This window comes from Mandrillus leucophaeus, unplaced genomic scaffold (assembly GCF_000951045.1).
Source record: "Mandrillus leucophaeus isolate KB7577 unplaced genomic scaffold, Mleu.le_1.0 Scaffold692, whole genome shotgun sequence".
NCBI lineage: Eukaryota > Metazoa > Chordata > Mammalia > Primates > Cercopithecidae > Mandrillus > Mandrillus leucophaeus.
In genome coordinates, this window is record NW_012107497.1 from 2,711,408 (window position 1) to 2,735,168 (window position 23,761).

The following is a 23,761-nucleotide window of genomic DNA, read 5'->3' on the forward strand; positions in this document are numbered from 1 at the left end:
TTTCTCAACCACTCTGCTGTATTCTGACTTCTACACTTCAGTTTTAAAGCCACTCCTTGTCCTGAAATTCCTTCTCCCATTAGGTCATTATTAATTGAGTTCATCCTGTAAGCTGCAGTTCATGTTGCTGTTCCTCTGTGGCACCTTCCCTGAACCTGGTCCCATATAAAATCCCATCTCTCAGAATCCCATTAGCATAGAATATGTGGTCTGTAGACTATTACATTCGTAATTTACATATTGTCTTCTATTATTGGGTAACTGCATGTGCGAGCACACATGGGCTGGCCTGAAGGTCAGCTCCCCAACTGCGTTGAAAGTTCATCACAAGTTCACTGATTTCACTAGAGAGTCTCCTTTATGTTATACATGAGGTACCTTCCCTACTGTGATGTATTATGCATAGAATTATTTCAATAAATATTTTCTAGCTATTTGATTGACCAATGCTTAATTACTTGTCAGCTCTAGCCTCTTGTATCTGGAATTTCTACAGTCTTTGGACAGTATCTTTAGGATGCAAAATTAGGAGTATGTACTAGGCAAACTATTACAAATAATGCCCTCAAATAGTTATGTTTCACTATTCATGTCTTGTAATTTATCTTCTGCTTTGGTATTTTAGTACACTTATGATTCAGTTTGCTGTATAGGTTCCTCTGAATAGGGACAAGAGAGTTTGTCTTGATAAGTGGAAGTTAGAAGGATTCCAAAATGATATTATTCAAGATAGAACAAGAAATTAATACTGAAAAAATTGAGAAGTAATAATCCCCAAATATGCACATGCGTATCTCGTTTTATTGGGTTTCACTTTATTGCACTTTGCAGATATTTCGCTTTTTGTAAATTGAAGGTTTGTGGCAAGGCTGCATTGAGCAAGTCCATTGGCACAATTTTTCCAACAGCATGTGCTTGCTTTCTGTCTCTGTGTCACATTTTGGTAATTCGCTCAGTATTTCAAACATTTTTATTATTACTATACTTGTTATGATCCGTGATCAGTGACCTTTGATGTTACTATTGTAATTGTTTTGAGATGTCACGAACTGCACTCATATGAGACAGCAAACTTTGTGGGGTGCAGTGGCTCACACCTGTAATCCTAACACTTTGGGAGGCCAAGGGAGGAGGACTGTGTTAGCCCAGGAGTTTGAGACCAGTCTGGGAAACAAACTGAGACCCTGTCTTTAAAACATATATGTAGAAAAATTAACTGGGTGTGGTGGCACATGGCTGTAAGGAGCCCTGCCAGCTGCATGGGAGGCTGACACAGGAGGATCACTCGAGCCCAGGAGGTCAAGGTGGCAGTGAGCCATGTTCACTCCACTGCCCTCCAGTCGGAATGACAGAGCAAGACCCTGTCTGAAAAAAAAAAAAAAAAGACAACATTTTTTCAACTTTGATTTTACATTCAGGGAGTACATGTGTAGGTTTATTACCTGGATATATTACATGATGCTGAGGCTTGGAGTACAAATGATACTATCACCCAGGTACTGAGCATAGTAACCAATAGTTAGTTTTTCAACCCTTGTTTCCCTCCCTCCCCACTCTGTTAGTCCTCAGTTTCTATTGTTGCCATCATTATGTCCATGAGGAACCAATGTTTAGCTCCACATGGGAACATGTGGTATTTGGTATTCTGTTTCTGCATTAATTCACTTGGAAAAATGGCTTCCAGCTGCATCCATGTTGCTGCAAAGGACATGATTTTGTTCCTTTTTACAGCTGCATAGTATTCCATGGTGTATATGCACTGTATTTTCTTTCTCCAGTCTGCCATTGATGGGCACCTAGGCTGATTTCATACCTTTGCTATTGTGAATAGTGCTGAAATGAGGATGAGAATACATGTGTCTTTTTAGTAAAGCAATTCGTTTCCTTTGGGCTATATACCCAGTAATGTGATCACTAGGTTCAATGATAGTTGTGCTTTAAGTTCTTTGAGAAATCTCAAAACTGTTTTACAGTGGTTGAACTAATTTGCATTCCCATCAACAGTGTATCAGTTTGCTTCTTCTCCACAGCCTCAACAGCGTCTGTCATTTTTTTGACTTTTTAATAATAGCCAGTATGAATGGTGTGAGATGGTATCTCATTGTGGTTTTGATTTGCATTTTTCTGATGATGAGTGGTGTGGAGCATTTCTTCATATGTTTGTTGGCCATTGTATGTCTTCTTTTGAGAAGTGTCTTTTTATGCCTTTTGCCTCTTTTTTGATGGGGTTATTTGTTTTTTACTTGTTGAATTGTTTAAGTTCCCTATAGATTCTGAATATTAGACCTTTGTCAGATGCATAGTTTGCAAATATATTCTCTTATTCTGTAGACTGTCTGTTTACTCCGTTGACAGATTCTTTCACTGTGGAGAGCTCTTTAGTTTAATTAAGTTCCACTTGTCAATTTTTGGTTTTGTTATAATTGCTTTTGAGGACTTAGTTATAAATTTTTTCCCAACTCTGACATCCAGAATGGTGTTTCCTAGGCTTTCTTATAGGATTCTTATAATTTGAGATCTAATGTTTAAACCTTTATTTCATCTTGAGTTAATTTTTGTATATGGTGTAAGGAGGGGATCCAGTTGCATTCTTTTGCCTATGGCTAACCAGCTATCCCAGCATCATGTCTTGAATAGAGAGTCCTTTTCCCATTACTTATTTTCATAAGATGGCAAACTTAAGCAATCAATGTTTTGTGTGTTCTGACTACTCCATTGATCAGTCATTCCTTCATCTCTCTTCCTCCCCTTGGGCCTCCCTATTCCCTGAGATACAACAATATTGAAATTATGCCAATTGGTAACCCTACAATGTCCTCCAAGTGTTCAAGGGGAAAAAAAAAGTAACATGTTTGTCACTTTAAATCAAAAGTCAAAAATGATTAAGATTGGTAAGGAAGACATGTCAAAAGCCAAGATAGACTGAAAGCTAGACCTCTTGTGCCAGTTGACCAAGTTGTGAATGCAAAGGAAATGTTCTTGAAGAAAATTAAAAGTGCTACTCTGTTGAACACAGGAATAAGAAAGTGGAATAGCCTTACTGTTAATATGGAGAATGTCTTAGTAGTCTGGATAGAAGATCAAAACAGCCACACCATTATCTTAAGCATTATCACTAATTCTCTGCAATTCTATGAATGCTGAGAGAGGTGAGGAAGCTGCAGCAGAAAAGTTGGAAGATAGCAGAAGTATGTTCATGAGACTTGAGGAATAAGCCCTCTCTATAACATAAAAGTGCATAGTAGAGCAACAAGTGATGGAGAAGCTGCAGCAAACTATCCAGAAGATCAAGCTAACATTGTTACTAATAAAGGTGACAATACTAAAAAACAGATTTTCAACATAGACGAAACAGTTTTCAATTGGAAAAGGATGCCATCCAGGACTTTCATAGCTAGAGAAAAGTCAATGCCTGGCTTCAAAAGTTCAAAGGACAGGCTGACTCTCTTGTGAGGGGCTAACACAACTGGTGACTTTCAGTTGAAGCCAATGCTCATTTACCATTCCAAAAATCCAAGGGCCCTTAAGATTATGCTAGATCTAGTCTGCCTATGCTCTATAAATCAAACAACAAAGCCTAGATGACTGCACATCTCTTTACAGCATGGTTTGATGAATATTTTAAGCCCTCTGTTGAGACCTGCTTCTCAAAAAAAGAGATGTCTTTCAAAATATAACTGCTCTTTGACAGTGTCCCTCGTCACCCAAAAGCCCTGAGGAATATGTCCAAAGAGATTGATTCTATTTTCATGGCTGCTAACACAACATCCATTCTGCAGTCCTTGGATCAAGAAGTCACTTCAACTTTCAAGTCTTGTTATTTAAATCATACATTTCATAAAGATATAGCTGCTATATGTGGTGAGTCTACTGATGGATCTGGATAAAGTAAACTGAAAACAGAAAGTCCTCACCGTTCCAGATGCCATTCTAGATGCCATTAAGAAAATTCATGATTGAGGAGAGGAGGTCAAAATATCAACATTATAAGGAGTTTGGAAGTAGTTGATTCCAACCCTTATCAATGACTGTGAGGGTCCAAGACTTCAGAAGAAGAAGTCACTGCAGGTGTGGTAGAAATAGCATGAGAACCAGAATGAGAAGTGGAGCCAGAAGGTGTGATTGAATAACTGTAATCTCAAGGTAAAACTTCAATGGATTCAGAGTTGCTTTTTATGGATGAGCAAAGATTGTGGTTTCATGAGATGCACTCTACTCTTGGTGATGATACTATGAACATTGTTGAAATGACAACAAAGGATTTAGAATATTCCATAAACTTAGTTGATAAACTAGAATCAGTGTTTGAGAAGATCGACTCAAATTTTGAAAGAAGTTCTACTGTGAGTAAAATGCTATCAAACAATATCACATGCTACAAAGAAATCATTGGCTATAAAGAAGAGCCAATCGATGCAGCAAACTTCAGTGTTGTCTTATTTTAAGAAATTGCTACAGCCACCCCAACATTCAGCAACCACCACCCTGATCAATCAGCAGGCATCCTCATTGAGGCAAGAACCTGTACCAGCAAAAAGATTATGACTCCCTGAAGGCTCAGATGATCGTTACCGCTTTGTTGTTGTTGTTGTTGTTGTTGTTTTGTTTTTTTGTTTTTTTTAGAAGTAATGTATTTTTAAATTAAGATATGTACATTTTTTAGATACAATGCTATTGCACACTTGACAGATGACAGCAGAGTGTAAACATAACATTTAATGCACTGGGGAACCAAAAATATTCGTGTGCCTCACTTTATTGTGATATTTACTTTGTTGCAGCAGTCTGAAACCAGACCCACAATATTTTGAAGGCAGTCCTGTATATTGTTTCATGTGTCTCTTTCTTCTAAAATGTATGTAGGAGAAAAATTGTATCACTTATGTTTTTGGGCCATAATATCAAAAGCCTGTGAATCTGATGCACATGATAACAACTGGTCTTAAACCTGTCTTGATTTTCTTTTGTTAATATGCCAAATTTATAGAACAATAGAGTTTCAAGAAATGTGAACAATGTAGAATAACTAATAGATCTGATGTTGAATAGCTAAAATTATCAGTGCCCTTTATATCAGTTTAGAAATGAATTTGCAAATCATTACCAACAAATTGTAGCGTAAAGTTCTTTTTTCTTCTTGACTTTGAAATTGTATTTCAAAATCAGCAATTTAGACCACATTATTTACTTACTGGCTTATAAAAGTTAAAGGCATTTTCATTTTTAGATGTTAAGGGTTTTATTAAATGACAAGTAAATCAATCCCGTAAGTTTCATGTGGTATAATAGCTTGGAAAGGCTCATCTTAATCTTTTTTTCAACAAAGGGAGATAATTTATTTAAAAATAACACAGTATTAGTAGATTAATATTATACCATTTCAAGGAAGTCACCAAATGTGGTAGGCTTAAGAGGTTTTTTTTGTTTTTTTTGTTTTTTTTGTGTTTTTTTTTGAGATTACAATACTCTTTCGTATTTTATTTATTTTATATTTATTTATTTATTTTCATTTTACTTTAAGTTCTGGGATACATGTGCAGAACATGCAGGTTTGTTACATAGGTATACATGTATCATGGTGGTTTGCTTACTCATCAACCCAACATCCAGGTTTTAAGCCCCCAGTGCATTAGGTATTTGTCTTAATCCTCTCCCTCCCCTTGTCCCCAACCCCTCAACAGGCCCTGGTGTGTGATGTTCCCCTCCCTATGTCCATGTGTTCTCACTGTTCAACTCCTACTTATGAGTGAGAACATGCAGTGTTAGGCTTAAGAGTTTTTTTAACTCCCCAAAATATCAACAAATTGAAATGTTACTACAAATAAATAGAGAAATAAATTTCACAGACTGTCTTATTGTTTTTTAAGTTTGAATAGCTAATAGTGATTTCTTAAACAGCTATCTTTTTTTTAGTTTTAAAGTTAGCCAAATGATCGGTGATTTTTATAATACAGATAAACACTGCTTAGAAAAGGAACATGTGTTCTAGCAATTTCCACACATTTCTGATTCTAATTACTTGTTTCTTTTTGTTTTATGTGTATATTTTTTAAGTTTTGTGAGTATATAGCAGGTGTATATATTTATTTGGTACATGAGATGTTTTGATACAGGCATGCAATGTGTAGTGAGCACATCATGGACAATGGGGTATTCAACCCCTCAACCATTTATTCTTTATGTTCCAAACAATACAATTATACTCTTTTAGTTATTTTAAAATGTACAATTAAATCATTATTGACTATAGTCTCCCCATTGTACTGTCAAATACTAGTCCTTACTCATTCATTCTAACTACTTTTTTGTACCCATTAACTATCCCCACCCCACTTCCACCTCCCCACCACCCTTCCCATCCTCTGGTAACCATCCTTCTACTCTCTATGTCCATGAGTTCAATTGTTTTCCATTTTTAATCCCACAAATAAGTGAGAACATGCAGCGTTTGTCTTTCTGTGTCTAATTTATTTCACTTAACATAATGACCTCCATTTCCAACAATATTGTTGCAGATGACAGAATCTCGTTCTTTTTGTGACTGAATAGTACTCCATTGTGCATAGGTACCACATTTTATTTGTCCGTTCATCTACTGATGGACACTTAGGTTGCTTCTAAATTTTGGCTATTGTGAATAATGCTGCAATAAACTTGGGAGTGCAGATAGCTCTTCAATATACTGATTTATTTTCTTTTGTGTATATATCCACCAATGGGATTGCTATATTATATGGTAGCTCTATTTTTAGTTTTTTGAGAAACCTCCAAACTGTTCTCCATAGTGGTTGTACTAATTTACATTTCCACCAACAGTATACAAGGGTTCCTTTCTCTTCACAACCTTGTCAGCATTGGTTATTGCCTGTCTTTTGGATATAAGCCATTTTAACGAGGGTGAGATAATATGTCATTGTAATTTTGATTTTCATTTCTCTGGTTATCAATAATTCAATGATGTTGAGCACCTTTTCATATGCTTGTTTGCCATTTGTATGTATTCTTGATCTGTCCCGAGTCTCTAATTACTTGTTTCTTGTACCACTGTTTCCCTTTATTGTAGTCAGCGATTTGGTCAATCAACACTTTTTACTTATGAGTATCTGTTAACTATATTTCTAGGAATGGACCAAGAATTGAGAAATGTATCCCAACCAGAAAGAACAAGACATATGGAGGTGCAGGATTACTAAAAGCTTTGCTCCTATAGCCTTAGTTTTTTTCTGCAAGTTCGCTGCTTCCCAGTTGTCCTTGTGATAAAATTCAAAACCTCAAACTGATTTTTATTTTTTTTTATTTTTTTGTTTTCATCACAAGCAGTTTATCTCTTTATTCCCATTTAATCTCTTAGCCTCAAGGTGAAAAATTGTAACCCATAGACAGAGGTAATCTTGTCTTGATACAAGAAAACATTTCAAAGTTGAAATAGTTAAAAGTATGCTCCTATGAGCTACGGCTCATTTTACTTCCATTTCTTAATTTATAATCTTTGTGTATTTCCTGGAAATAAGCCTCCTGAAGGGAATATAAAACACAGATAGAAAAATGATGTCAACCAACTGAGCCCTCCACTGCAGTCACACATGAAGTCGCAGATGAGCAGACTACGGCACAGGAGAAAACAATTTTAATTTAATTACTAGGATAAAAGTTACTTTCCTTCATGTTTCTCCCTCTGCTTTTGGGTTTCTTTTTTTTTTTTTTTAAATCACAAAAAACTTTTAGAAATTACAGAAAGCAGAGAAAATATGTACAAGAAGGAATAAAGATCATCGTAATTTTATCTCCCAAAGATGACTAGCAATATTTTAGTTTAATTCAAGATTTTTTTAAAAGGATTTTGGTTGTCAATTGGGATCATACTGTCTAAGAATGTTTACATTGCTTTCTGTACAAACATAATATATATAAAAGTTTCTTATGAGCATAAATCAGCATACATGTAATACATGATCATAGAAGAAATTCAAACTGATTTTTAAAAAGCCAACTGTATACTGCTTCCACTATGTCTACCTAAGGTTATTTGCCATTATTTGTAAAGAATTCTAGACTCTAGCCAACCCATTTGAGGCTTTAGTTTACATCCATGCCTTTGCTCATGTCTGTAATGTTCTTCTCATTCTCTAGCCAAATCTTCCAAAGTTCAGCTGTAGTGTCGTACTTCATATGAAGTCTTTGCTGAGAATTCACTGATTTGTTTCAATAGTTGTTGTCATTATTATTATTATTTTTTTGATACTGTTGCTGGATACTTTCTCAGATCCAATCTCTAACGTGTTGTTCTACCCTAGGAGGCTGACAAATATGGCAGCAGCATTGGGCTTGCTTCTCTGTTGGCTTGGTCCTTCTGTTGGGAGGCATCAGCAGATCAATGGATGAGGGGAGAGTGAGTCGAGGGATGGCTAGGTTCCTTTACTCACAGCCCCAGCTCTTGTCAAGAGGTCCTCTCCCTGCAGCTACTTCTCAGATTCTACTATCTAGACCCTCCCCTTAGCCTTTCAGGCCTTGAGGAGGAAAGCCTCCTCATCCCAGTTTGAATGAACTATTTATTGCAAGAACCATGACTGATTCAGAATATAATCTGTCCTTGAATAAAATAATTTCCCCTTTTGTATTCTCATTTCATATGCCTGTCCTTTTATTCATTCCTATATTGTATCATACTATCATATAGCTACTTTGTATTATACTATGACATAAGTACCTTGTAAGTATAACATGCTATATTATAGTTCTTAAGTGTGTGGGCTTTGGGGCCAATTTACCTATGTTAGAAGTTCTGCCACATATTAACATATGATCCTAGACAAATTGTTTAACTTCTTTTCCATTCATTTTCTTTACTGGTAAAATAGGGACAATATTAGTACCCACCTCACAGAGTATTATGATAATTACATTGACTAATAGTTTTTATTTAAAACTTTTTTGTTCTTACTGTGAAATGGGAAATGTTCTAAACACCTTACAAATATTAACTCTATTAATTCTCATAATGAATCTGAGAGGTAGAGACTCAGTATCTCCATTTCACAGTGCTGGAAATGATACAGACAGCATTTAAGTAACATAGTGAAAATAGTAAACCTAATAGGTGGCAGCCAGTATGCAAATTCAGAAAGCCTGACTCCAGAGTTCATTCTTTTAACCAGTATGCAGTGATAGACTCTTTTGGCATATGGTATGCACTCAATAAACAACTATTGTTGTTGTTATTGGTATTACTTCCCATTGTATTATTACACAAAAAATAATTGTTTATCAGTATTTTTTTACTAGATTATAAGTTCCTTGAAAAAAGAAGACAAGTTTTACTTGTCTGTGTGTACTAGCTGAGTGCTTGGCAAATAGTTGCAGTTGAGTAAATGTTTCTAAAACAAATTATCAGTTGTTTCTTGCTTATTTCCCAAGTCCATCCTAGCCTTGGAAACAACTAATACTTAGCTAAACCTAGAGATGTCATTTGAGATTTCAGCAGCCATCATTGTTGCTGAAGCCACAGGATCTCCTTTTTATCTCCAATTTCTTCCTCAGATGATTCACCACTTACACTTTGTAGTTTCCCTACTTCATTTTTCCTATAGTGACTTTTGTTCTCCAATAACCATTGATAGTGATGAGAGTCCTACCTTGGAACCACTTCTAACTGTCCTGTTCTGCTTTCCCCGAGGCCAGATTTCCCCCTAAATACATTTTTTAGCTTCATAACTACTCCTTCCAGAAATTTGAAATGCATTTTCAGGAATTAAGCAAGATGAATTTGATTGACATCATTTAATTTGTGTTTAAATGTGTTCTTTCCATCAACAATTAACCAGTGTTTCAGCCAAGATACATAACTTTTATTCTCCACTAACCTTAGGGTTGAGGTCACAATCAGGTATGTAATTTGTGGAGCCCAGTGAAAAATGAAAACACAGGACCCTTGGTTGAAAAAATTATTAAGAATTTCAAGATGGCAACAGTAGAGCATGAAACCAAGTATGAATCCCTTCTAATGTAGATCCTTGTGTAACTAACTGCACAAATTATACGTTCAAGAATCTGGTCCTGGTTGAGGTCTCTGTCTACCCAGGGCACTTCTCACTCAGAGAGGTGGAATAATCTTAACTTTCTGTCTTCCATCGTCTGGAAATTTGCCCCAAAGTTCGTTTTGCTATGTCTTTCAGCAAACCTAGTTGTTGTTACCTGTAAAGGATTCCTGGTGGCTTGCTTTAGTTTCCTACAGTTCTTGAGCTACATGTGTTGAATGGAACTCCACCATTACCATGTAACATGTCTGAATACTCTTATTTTCCTCCAGTTAAATTCTGCGGTCCTCGGAAATAATGGTCATGCACCTGCCTTAGTGATTTCTAAATAGAGGTAGTATGTAAAAATACATATTTACTTGAATTGCATCTTAAGAGGCCAGTCCGTGGGAGGCATGAAGAAACCTATGTTACTAACTAATATTCAATAATTGACAGTTACACATTCAGATAGTAGTGTCATGGAACCATCATGTTACATGGACCTGAAGAGTTGATGAGAGGTTTAGGGTCTAGGAGGACAAAAGTGAGTGTATTAGTCAAGACCTGAGGTTATATGTACCCAGACAGGATAAAATGGGACAATATTTTATTAGTGGAAATATCTGTGTGAAAGAAAACAAGGAGGAAGCCAGGGAAGGTGCAAGAGACGTTAGATGAAGACACAATTCTGACCCTGCAAGGAAAAGAGAGGGAGAGAAGGCTAGGTGGAAGCATCCCAGTGTGCGGTCTAGTGGAAGGAAATTTTGGCGAAGCTGTTGGGAAGTCATTGAGGCAGAGCCAGGCAAAAGAGTCCCATGTCTCTCAAGGAAGGCTCCCTGCCTTAGTATTCCCACCACACCCAATCATTGGTGAGGAGCAGTCTGTGAGAAGCTTGGCTTTGGAGCAATGCAATCATGGATTTCAAAATGCAGTAACAGAAGTCCTCAGTCAGTTAAGACCCAATAATAGAAGGCCTGCATATTCTCATGGTGGCCACTTGGGTATGAGGAGCAGTGGTGTTTAAAACTATTTTGTATAATTTAAATAAAGAAAAGCTGAGGACTACTTAAGCTTGATTCCTTCAGAAGACTGTCTTTGGCCTTTATATTTCATGTGATATCTCTGCCATGTGCTCTGATAACTCTCCGTGTTTCCCCTACCATAATACCTCAGATTATTGCAACTGCTTTTTCGTTGCCTGTCATCACTCCTAGTTTGTTTTCTCTTTGAGAACAGGAATTATTTTCTCCTTCACTGCTACAGCCCCTGCACCTAGCTCAATGAGTGACACAACTGAAGCACTTAAAAAATTGCTGTAACTCAAACTTGGGGGATATTCTACAAAATACCTGGCCTCTATTGGTCAAAACTATCACTGTTACAAAGTTCAAAGAAAGGCAAATAACTATTTCAACTTAAAAGAGACTAAGGAGATACGACAACTAAAAGCATGAGCCTGGACCAGACAAGGAAATAAAAATATAACTATACAGCTCATTAATGGGTTAATTGTCATACTCTGAATATAGAATATAGATAAGATTATGGTACTAAAGCCATGCTAAATTTCCTGACTTTGAAACTGAGCTGAGGTTATTTAAGAGAATGTCTTTGCTATTAAGAAATAAAACCTAAATATTTAAGGGTAAAGGGGTATGATATCTCCAAATTATTCTCAAATGATTCAGAAAAATATATATATAAAAAATATTACATAATACAGTTATATATCTGAGAGAATGATAAAATGATAAATGATTTAAAATAATGTGGCAAAATGTTAACAAATGGTGAATCTGAGTAAGGGGTACATGGGAGTTCTTTATCTTGCAAATATTCTGCAGGCTTGAAATTATGTAAAACTAAAATGTATCTTATAAAGTATTTATGCAGTGAATAAAGAACAAAAAAAGGATAACTGCAGTTAGAAGATGTTTATGAAGTTGGTTATGAAGATTCTTAAGAAGTTACCAATGGAGGTGCTGGTAGAACATTCAAAAAAGAAGTAAGGAAGGTTGGCCAAGTAGGAAAATATCAATATCCAAGCCAGTATAAAATGGAAATGAGAAGTGAGGAAGTAAGTGGAAGACAATAAGGATGGTTTTCGATTTGGCCACTCTATTTGGAGAGACATCCAAATGCAAGAATAGAAGCCAGAAGAAGATGCTCAGTGAGATGGTTGAAAGCTAGACAGATTACTAGCATCCCCACCAGTAAAACCCTTTCAGTAACTAGAAAGGCTGCAATTTAGTACCTCCCTGACTTCTATGCTTATATTTTCCTCAATACATAAAATGGTTCCATAAACTCTTTTACATTCTGAATTCTTAATATTAATTTTTTGAAGTTGTAAATAAAGTAGCATCAGTTCTGCATTGTTACATTTCAGCTTAATTCATATTTACTGAAAATGGGAACATTTGAAAAATCATGGGCATTTATGCTATGTAGATTGATTTTTATAGAAAAATATAAAAATACGACAAGTTTGATTTTTAAAGTCTTTTCTTAGACATATAAGTACTAAATATTCAACTCAACATAGAATTTTTTTTGTTTTGTTTTGTTTTTTGAGATGGAGTCTCGCTCTGTAGCCTAGGCTGGAGTGCAGTGACACGATCTCGGCTCACTGCGAGCTCCGCCTCCCGGGTTCACGCCATTCTCCTGCCTCAGCCTCCCAAGCAGCTGGGACCACAGGTGCCCGCCACCACGCCTGGCTAATTTTTTGTATTTTTAGTAGAGATGGGGTTTCACCATGTTGCCCAGGATGGTCTCGATCTCCTGACCTCGTGATCTGCCCGACTCAGCCTCCCAAAGTGCTGGGATTACAGGCATGAGCCACCACGCCCGGTAACATATAGAGTTTTTATTTGAGTATTATTTAGGTGGAATTCCATTTTAATAAATACAATAACAAATTGTAATTTTGTCTAAAAGCCTAAAATGCCCTAGTTATAATATGTATGGTTTCACTGTTTAACTTCCTATTTCATAGGGTTGCTATATATAACCACTTCACTCAACTCTGGGGGGATTAAAGATTAAAGACTTCTGATTCACTTTGTATTTGAAGAATTTTTTTTTCCTCCATCTTTGCTCAGCTAGTGGAATCCATGATGAATTCTCATCTCCAAGGGGCAAGCTGTTTTTAGTAAAGCCCAGTAGCTGACTTATGACTCCTTAGAAATAGCATTGATTCCTTCCTTCTCCTGTGTTTTGTCTCTTCTAGAATGATAGAATCCATGTAGACACAATCAATTATCATGCTTAGGTACTGGTAAGCATGTAATGATTTTAGTTTTGTTCACTTAAGTTATTTGTGTAACAACTATCTGGGATCATATCAGAGAAATAAATAAGCACAATTAGCATTCTACTTGTGTGTTATGACTAAAGCTAGGTTGAGAAAACAGAAAAGAACCAGAGGTCACATGAGGATGAAGATAATACTAGGAACAGCATGTTTGGGAGAGTAACATCTGATAGGGGTAGCAGATTGTGGGTAGAGAATAGAATTTGGTAGATGGGTATTTTGGAGGCAAGTAGTTTGAGTAATGATTAGATCTAAGGTGTTTTCTCATCTGTGCGTGGCTGGAAGGAATGGAGATGAAGGTGAGTTTGAGAAGTTCTGGAATTATAAAACTAAGTTGTGAAGTCAAAGAAATTATAGTAGCAAGTAAATAGAATACACTAAAAAGGAAACCAAATGAAAAATAATCATTACTCTCACTGTATGTTTGTGTTCTTATTAGCAAGAAATTATTTTAACCACTGTTTTTATAGTGTCTTAATGAAAAAATACTGAAGTGAAGTGTAGCCATATTAAATCCCTCTCTTTATTTCTAGAAAGGGAATCAAAGGAGAAAATTCCCATTCTGCTATACTAAAAGACCACTAAGTAAAGAGCCTATTAGTGTATGATAAATCCCATAGCAATGTACATTATTATTTTACAGCTTCTTTGTTGAAATGAATGTTTGTATGTGTTGACCAAAGAGTGGGATAAAAAGTTGAAATTTTGTTTTGAAATATTTTAGAAATGCATAGTTGTATTGCAGTTGTGAATCTCCTTAGATTTTTAAGGAGGCTGCTTCAAAGGATGTCATTAATAATCTTCTCAGGTGCTTACAAAGCATGTGTCTGTCAGCAGAATTAGAGAATCACCCAACTAGAGAACAGGTTTCACAATACCCTGAGACCTATTTCGTTCATTAGAGAGGAAAATGGCTTGTTTTGAGTCTAAGTTGACATGCTTGCTAATTTCAGCAGTAAAAGTTGTTCATTATGGTTAGGTTTAATTTAGAAACTGGTAAGGTTCAGATTAAAGTTGATCAAGTTACTTTTACAACACATTTCTTAAATGAACTTTGAAATCTTAAAAGAAGGAAAAAAAGTATAGCAAACATTGAGTAATGTATCTAAAACTGAGAAGCAAAAAAATCTGGTTATTTGAGGGTGAATTAATATCAAATCAAAGAACAACAACCCAATAAAGATCATCTTTGTTATATAAAAATTTCCAAGTATCAAAAAACACAATTTTTCATTTAAGATATACACTATACTGAATATATTTGTCCACTGCCACATGCATAGTGCCTAGAATAGTACCTAGTGCTTAAAAATATTTATTAAAATCAATGGATGAGTAAATGAATTAATGTATTTTGCCAGCTCTGTGTATTTAATGTTCTTTGTTAACTTTGAGGTGAAAATTTGACTTCATCTGAGGTTTCTGGGTAAGTCCGTTTTAAAAATTCTATTGAACATATTCAAACATTTTAGGGTAGGCAATTCCAAAGCAACCTTTCAGCTTCCCATGTCACAGATGACCAGAGTTTCACATTGTAACACTGGAAAACATCTTATTTCATAAAATCTGTCTGCTACTATATGGTTCCCACTTTAAAATTTGTTCAGTACTCTCCAACTGACTTATGCCACTTACTTCAATAGCTGTCTTTGGCAGTTTGTTCCATATTTCAAACACTCTTTTGTATAAAGAAACCATAAAAGTTAGAAACCTGAAAATTGGATTTTTCTTCTGAGCAATCACAGCCTACAAATGTGGAAAATTTGTTAAAAGTTAGCCCCTCCAATTTTTCAATACAGAGAGGAGAAAGTGCCTGGAGTAGATGTACAATGTTTGGATACGTTTGTTGCATTATTTTACTATTACTGAAAGCAATTGAGTTTAAATCACAAAGCCTGTCTCCCTACCTCTTCACAAAAGAAACACTACGTAATGATCAAAATTTGGCCTTTCCAAAACCAAAAATGATTAGAAAATCAGCAGGAGTCAAAGAACAGAGTAAATAACTAAGTTTCATATAAGTTTCAGATGCATTGCTATCTACCACTTTCATCTCTTCATCTTCATTGGCTTCATGTGGTAGAACATCATATTTAAAATTATACAAACTTGCTGGCTTGTTTACTAGTGTGGTTGTTATAAGAAAAAAACGAGAAAATGTAGATAAAACATCTGTCACATATTGCTTACAAACTAACAGTAAATATTACTTTTATTTTCCCCAATTAAAATAAAATTTATTGAGTTTTAGAACCAGAGTTAGTCAGATGCCTTTTTTTCATCAATTTCCTCATAAATATCTCTGCGATTTTGGTCCTTAAATCCAGAGAGACTAAGATAACAGAGACAATAGACACTGAAGAAAGGGAAGAATATCTTAATGATTTACATTACTACCTATAAATTAAAAATTGTTGACTTTGTTATATTTGTATTTTTATTTAAAATAGTGCTATATTAGAGTCATTTATAATACAGGGAAATAGGAATACTAACCTCTAATCTGATGCTCTCCAAACCTGCCTAAATCATAAAAGTTAATTAGATAATTTATTTAAAATGCAAGATTTGCAGCCCTTTCCACTACATATTCGTTAGTTCTGGGGTGAGGCAAAAAGGTTTGGTGATTCTTATGGACAGGCAGCTTAGGAGAAAAGCTGATTTAGCTCATCTACTTCGCCTTTTCGTTTGACAGGTGAGGAATCTCAGGGTACAGTGAAGTTAAATAAGTAATATCTCTTAAATCGGTTGTGTGCTTTTTCTGTTTTTAAAATAAATATACCTTAATTTTGACATCACGCAGAATGATATTATAAGTATAAACAGCTATCTATCTTTTAAATACATTGTCGTAATTCAGAATAACATTTCTTACTCAAGGCACTCTTACAGTGGTTTAAGTAATCCGAGGTACTCCGGAATGACTCCATTTGAGCCTTTAAATAAAGAAGAAAATCTATAATCAAGATTTTCTTTGAAATTTTTTTGATATCTAAGAATGGAACATATTTCCTGTTAAATTGTTTTCTATAAACCCTTACACGGTAACATCTTTTTTATTTCTAAAAGTGTTTTGGCTGGTCTTACAACTGTACTTTACTTTGTATTATGTAAAAGGAATACACAACACTGGAGAACCCCGATACTAAGCGGTATTTGTTCTTACAGGCAACAGTGCAGGATTTGGAACAGAGGCGCCCCCAGTTGGAAGAACTCATTACTGCTGCCCAAAATTTGAAAAACAAGACCAGCAATCAAGAGGCTAGAACAATCATTACGGATCGAAGTAAGTTTTCTAACAAGCATGGGACACTCAAAGCAAGATGCATGCCAAGTTTCAATAACAACTTAAGTTCATATACTCCCCTCACATTTATAAACATAATGTGAAATAATTGTAAATGATAACAATTGTGCTGAGATTTTCAGTCCATAATGTTACCTTTTAATAACTGAATGTAATTCCATTGAATAGAAGAAATACATTTTTAAATCAATTCAGGGCTTATATAGTTGCAAAGCATGCAGTGATGGGTGTGATGACCACAGTGTGACAGAACATTTGTTCTTTAGTTGTCATCTGGGCTGGCATCCATGGAGATGCCAGTCTCTCCCTCATATCCTTGGTTGTTGGTCTAAGCAGGCAGTGACTTCTTCCTGGGCCACCTTTCATTCCCGTCTGCAGTGACTTTCAGATCTGGATATGTCTCTGCTACTTTGATGCCCCCATTTTGTAATATCAAAAATCATCGTACTGTACCTACCTTATGCCATACTAGGGTGGGCAAGAACTTTGGTAAGACCCATCTGACTAGACGCTGTGCATATTCTTTTCTTCCGACATACACTCCTATGTGTTTAATGGGGAGAGTGATTCACAGTGATTGTGTGTTGTGTCAGTGGGTTTCCATGGGGTCAGGAAGAGTGATAGAAGATGGAGTTGGGGAAACTCACCACCCAGTTTCCCTCAGAGATTCTCCTCAGAAATGAGGTCCAGGTCAGCTCTGCTTTCAGGTTCTCTCAGATCTCTCTGGGTTTCCTCACTTCTCTCTACCTTCCTTCCCTCCAGGGACACACACTGGTATTGAATTTTCTTGCTTCCTCCGCAATATCCCCTCATTTTCCTTCCTACAACCTGAGGAATCCTTTGTAGTGCAGGAAGGAGGAAAACCTTTCAGCCATCTTTTTTTTCTGTCTTTGAAATCTTTTGTCTTTTACCAGGCCTAGATTTTTGAAACTCAGAAACCATGAGAATCTATGTCTTCATAATTTATATTCTGCTATGTTAACCCTTCCCCAAGGAAATGACTAGTTGTCAATATGTTGGGGAAAGTGAAAGAGTAACCAGAGTAAAAGGTTAATATTTTAAAATATTATTAGTCATACTTCCACATATTGGGTAAATACTTATTGATAATAGCTAGTATTTATTCAGTACCTCATAAGCAGTGTGTGCACGTGTGTGTGTTTCTGTGTGTTTGTGTGTACAAAATCTTTACAGAATCTTGTGAGCTATATTTTATAATCCCCATTTTACAGATGAGAAAACAGGTTCCAAGATCAGTTATTCAAATTGCTGAAGTTTACAAAACAAGCAAAGAACAGAGCTTGGAATTTGTAAATGTCTCTTTCAGGCTTGAAAATCTGCGCTCTTTCTAGTATGTTTACCATTTCCCATCTTGTTTTGTTGCTTTTGTTAATGACCTTAATCATTGGACTAAGACTAAATATTTCTTTTGTCTGCAATTATGTATGTTTTGATTCACTTCCTAAAGACATGTCTTCTTTCAGTTGTAGGGATTGCTAATTAACATAGTCTGCTCTTGGTTTTGAAAGTTTAACTCTTCATTGTTCCTTAAACAATGACTGTGGATGTATACTAATGTATTATTTTACTAACACTAGCCACTATAACAGGTAATCTCCCAAATCTTGGAGGCTTACTGCAGTAGAAATTTACTTCTTATTTTAGTGCAGTCCAAAATAAGCAGCCCTCTTTGAAGTCATTCAGGATCCCAAACTCTTTCTATCTTTTGTGTTCAGAGCATAAGACTCATACGCATTTAATGGGCAGATGAAGAAAGTATTACTCATGAAAATTTGTCATGAGCCAGGCCTGGAAATGGTGTGTGTTAATTTTGTTCATAGTCTGTTGGATGGACCTTGTCACATGGTCACACCTGACTGCGAGGGAAGTATGGAAATAGTGTACACTGTTGAGCCTAGGAAGAGGAACAGATTTGGTAAGAAATTAGTCAACCTCTGCATAGCTAATTTGAACAAGGAAGAATGCACTTATATTCTATAAGTTTGTGTAAATTATAGGATGTCATATGTATAACTTGCAAGGCAAGAGCAAAATTGCCTTGTAATGACCAACACAGATAGCTGTACAATTGATTTAGCAGAGCATTCCTCCACCATACTGGAGCCTTGAGGGTTCTCCAACAGGTTGCAACACACTGACCCAAAAGAGTGAATCTTAGGAGTGATTTACTCAATATGAGACTGAATTCCCATTACACAGATAAGTGATCAGTTTCTTGCCTGAGAAATATGGAAATTTGGCAATGATGTTTATGCAAATCTGAACGTACTATACAGAGAGTCATTTATTGTTTTACTAATGAAAAATAACTTCAATTTTTTCCCTAAGAGGAAAATAACATGAATGTATTATACAGTATTTGTTCAACATTGTCTGAACATTTTCCATTATCCCCTGCATTTTTTTGATATTGCATTGACTTTTTCATGATAGAGATTAAAATTGAATGACCAGAGGGCAAGTTTGTATCTCTCTGCCAATATTCAGTGATTTGAATAGTTCTTCTTTTCTAAGCTTTTGTATTTTAGGAATGAATACCTTTATGAATATTGGCAGCATAGTGGAAAGACTCTAATCCAAATGGTCCAAGCAAGCATTTTCTTAAAAGCATGTGTCTGAGACATGTCATATTGCTTATTAAGAGCCTAAACTGGAATCTTAGTTCCAAATATGCCTGGAGCCTCTAAATGATACCAGGATATTCTGACAAGATATGTTTATCTAAACAATGTCATTTGCAGCCCTGCTACACTTTGGTTTCTCTCTCCATTTGAAATCTATAAAATGGGATGGAAATTCAATACTCATAAACTTTCAATCGTGTTCAAAATAGAATTTTTCTTAGTAAAGATTTGGTTTTCAGGGAAAGGACAGAAATAAAATACTTGCTCATAAAATTGTGTTTTCTCATTTGATGATTTTGGTCTTCCTTTTTATTGCCATGAAACTTCTAGAAATACTCAAAAAGAAATCAGCTAAATAAAGAAGAAATAGTTAATATATGTATGTAATACTATATTGAAACATTTTTCTTTCTTTGGTAAATCCCATTTCATAACTCTGAACAGTTGGGAAAATCTATACATAGTTATTGCAGTCTATCAAGAGAAAAGTTCGGTACAAAGCTATTTCTGTCTACTAGAAATATTCACGTTAAAATTCAAGTAATTGGGTGTGCAAGCCACCACCATGTTTTACTATATGAAACTATTACCATGGTATCTGTTGTATTCAGGTAATTATATTGATGCAAATCATGAGGTAATAATCTAGGTAAGAGAATACATTTTATTTAAATGCAATCAAATGAAAAATTCTCCCTCTTTCTAATGTTCAAATTGCTCATTTTTCTTTAACTCTTTGGTTTCTGAATTTGTCAATCATTGCTGGTCATTTTCTTCTGCAAAAGGGCTGGATCAGGGAACCAAAAGCAGGTAAGATTAGAAGAATTTAAATTTTCTTCCTTGGAGGCATCTGAATTATATGAAACTCTTGTTCATGTCTGTTAATACTGCAAAGCATAATACCATAATACCTTGCATAGCACTGAAGAGGATTTGGAAAGAAAGAACGGCTTCCTTTTATCATTCTGTTTATTTCACAAATAATATTGGTGAATGCCATTCCTGTAACATTTGGATTTAAGAGCCTTGTTTCTGTAGCTTCTCCCTCTGTAACCCCCACCACTACCATTTCAGGGTTACACAACAATAGCATGCATTACTTTAAAAGGCAGCCTGCCTAAACTGGCCACTTGTTAGTTTTGTAACCTTGAACAAATGGCTAATCTCAGTAAACTATATGCTCTTAGTTTCCTTCTCTGTAAAATAGGCTCACTTATAGCTATCTCATGGGTCGGGAGGATTAGATGAAATAATTAATGTAGAACACTGAGATCAGAGTCGTAGTAAAAGCTCAGTGAATGTTGGCATTTGTTATTTTAACTGTAATCTATTGGGGTGCTTTGAATGTTTAGTGCAAAATATTTAATGAGCTTTTTGGTAGCTGTTTAGTTATTTCACCCCACCCCCCACCACCCCAAAAAGAGAGATTTAAAAGGCAGACAGGAGAAGGTTGCTTTGGAAAAGATGGAATAAGATATATAAGTAGAATTAAACAAATATTCGGGAAAGCCTTTTGTGGGAAATACTACAAAATGTTTATGATTCTCTATAAATTTAGTAGGTAGATATTACTATTCTCATTTTAGAGACAGAAAACTGAGACTCAGAGAGCTTACGTAACTTGTCTAGGGTCTTAGGAAGATGACAAGTGAGGAAGTAGAATTCAAGGCCATGTCTATATGATTTTAAAGCCTGACACATCAAATGGAAAAGGCTGATTAGTCAAAAAAATGGGAAGATATATTTATCTGACAACTTAAAATATTAGGACTAACCTCAGGTTATTATAGTCTTGATATACATTTTTTGCTGTTCCTATTTATACTTTTGACTTCTACATATTTGAGTGTCTAACCAAAGGATTGTCTTTTGCACGTGTTGGAGATGTACAGACTAGTGGACCCCAGTGATCTATTAGCTGTGTAACCTTAGCCAAGTTAATTCTCTTTCCTAAACTGTGGTTCTCTCATCTGTCATGTGGAGCTAATAATAGTACTTATGCTGGTAGGGTGATTAAGAAAGTAAAATTACTGGTGTTTCTAAAGTAAATATGTGGCACATATTAGATGCTCATTAAATGGTACATATTGTTATGATGAGATGGATTTGGTACAGAGAGAACCGGGGATGGGAGAATATGAACGGTGTATAATGTGGCCTTTTAAACCAAGGGAAGGACTTCTGAAACAGAATTCCAAGTTTTAAGAGGGAGTTGTTTATTTTGGAATTATTTTTTCAGCTAAGAATTTTTCAACCCAGTCCAGAATTCTTAGAGAAATTTAGTGATAGCTTATAAATTTTAAGAAAAGGAGTTCACATTATATTGCATAAAGAATGGGTATATAGGGCCATAGAAGGGGAGAATGTTCTTCTGTATGAGAATAAAAAAAAAACTCTCACATGATTTTTGAATTAACTGACAGTTTTATAGCAGCTTTGTCAGCCCATCATTCATTGCTGCAACCAAATGTATGAAATCCTTCATGGCGAAATAAAAAGGCTCTGTTCTCCACATTTTTATGAAATCTCTGTTGCTAATGAAATGCCAGCCAATATCTTCCTCTCAGGTATTGTCTATTAGAGAGTTGCTTATTTTAGAAGAAGTGGAGTCAACCATATAAATTTCCTTCTTTTGACATCTAGCACCAGCTGTCAACCTGTTATAGCTACAAGCAGCTCTCAAAATTTACATCCACTAGGATGCCGCTGGCAACCAAAGAGTTCAGTTCAGTTCAGCAAACATTTGAATGCTTACTCTGTGCTATCTAACATCATAGATGGTAGAGGGGATACAAGAAAAAAGTTAGATTCAGCCTTTGTCTTTAAAGAGCTCACAATCAAATGTGGGTACTTGGACAAGTATATTTAGGCAAGGCAGTTTAGGATAGGTCCTTCAGTAGAGCAGTATTACAAAATGTTGAGAGAAAACTAGAGGAGGAGTTTTAAATGAGAACTTAGTGGAATGCTTCCAGGAGGAGGCTGAATTTGACCTGCTCATGAATAAGACTTTGAAAAGCAGAAGGAAGCTGGAGAGGGAAGGGTATTTCAGGAATTGATGACGAGAGAGTACGTAATTAAAACTGTTAACAGTGGGGTGGAAGAGGAATATCAGCATGGGAGTGTGTGTGTGTGTGTGTGTGTGTGTGTGTGTGTGTGTAGGTGGGTGTGTTGTGGAGGATAAGGGAGTAAATGAAGTCAGTGAGACCAGTTAGGCAAGAGAGCCCAAGCTGGAGCAGTGACCATGGAGTAAAAAGAAAAGTGAAATTGAGACATAAGGTGGAGCTAGAATTAACAGGATTTTGACATTGATTGCATGTATGAAAGTGTCAATCTAAGAGAAGGCCTGCCTCTAAGAGTTGGAGATTGAGTTCTTTAGAAGATTAATGTCATAACCAGAGACAAACTCAGGACAAGGAATTGATTATGGGAGACAAAGTTAATGTGCTTAACATGAAGCTAGATGACCGTACTGAGATTTTAAAGAAATGGTTGAAAACATAGAGATTGCAGGAGTGATGTTACTTTTGGACATGAATTTGAAAGTTACCTGGAGTGGCCGAGCTTGCACAGAGAAAGGGTACCTGGTGCAAAGAAAAGTGAACCTAGGAAAAAGCCTAGAGGTTGGTTTACATTTAACGAATTTGAGAAGAGGTAGCACCACCCACCCCCACACAGCCCCCAACCCTGCCAACTTACATTATAGGTGCATTTAGACACACACTGAATAATACTTTTTTTTTTTTTTTTTTTTTTTGAGACAGAGTCCCGCTCCATTGCCCAGGCTGGAGTGCAGTGGTGCCATCTTCGCTCACTGCAACTCCACCTCCCAGATTCAAGTGATTATCTTGCCTCATCCTCCCGAGTAGCTGGGATTACAGGCTCCCACCACCATGCCCAGCTAATTTTTTTGTATTTTTAGTAGAGATGTGGTTTCATCATATTGACCAGACTGGTCTCAAACTCTTGACTTCAGGTGATCCACCTGCCTCCCAGAATGCTGGGATTACAGACCTGAGTCACCATGCCCGGCCTGAATAATGAATTTATAGGTGCCACGCTGTATGGTTTCCTTTTTCTGCTGCTGTACAACCATTCAAGTAACATAAGTTTCATCCTGGTTCTTAATGATACTATAAATAAAGTACAGAAACTCTTTAGCTGAAGGTTAAAGATTGTTGTGTTTAGGCAGATCAGGTTTCTGAGGCAGCCATCAGTATACCAGGGAAAGTAGCCATTACTATTTGCCTTGTAAGTCTAATGAATGCTTTAGCTTTTTATTTTTTATATGTCTAAGTTACTCTAAAAATTCTTATGGAAGAATAAAGAGATAGTGAAAGACAATCTTATGAGAAATTTTAACAAGAATTGAAATACAGGCCGGGCACGGTGGCTCACTCCTGTAATCCCAGCACTTTGGGAGGCTGAAACGATGGATCACCTGAGGTCAGGAGTTTGAAACTAGCCTGACTGACATGGTGAA

At 35.9% G+C, this 23,761-nt stretch overlaps 1 protein-coding gene across 1 annotated transcript in view; it reads left to right on the plus strand.

The window, feature by feature from the left end:
• LOC105555622 (dystrophin) overlaps window positions 1-23,761 on the plus strand; it is a gene marked incomplete at its 3' end in the record, with an annotated part of 1,920,295 nt that overhangs the window by 1,507,196 nt on the left and 389,338 nt on the right. Inside the window, exon 52 of the mRNA XM_012002637.1 lies at window positions 16,498-16,615. Within this exon, the coding sequence (XP_011858027.1) occupies window positions 16,498-16,615 (118 nt within the window). The remainder of the gene's footprint in view (window positions 1-16,497; window positions 16,616-23,761) is intronic.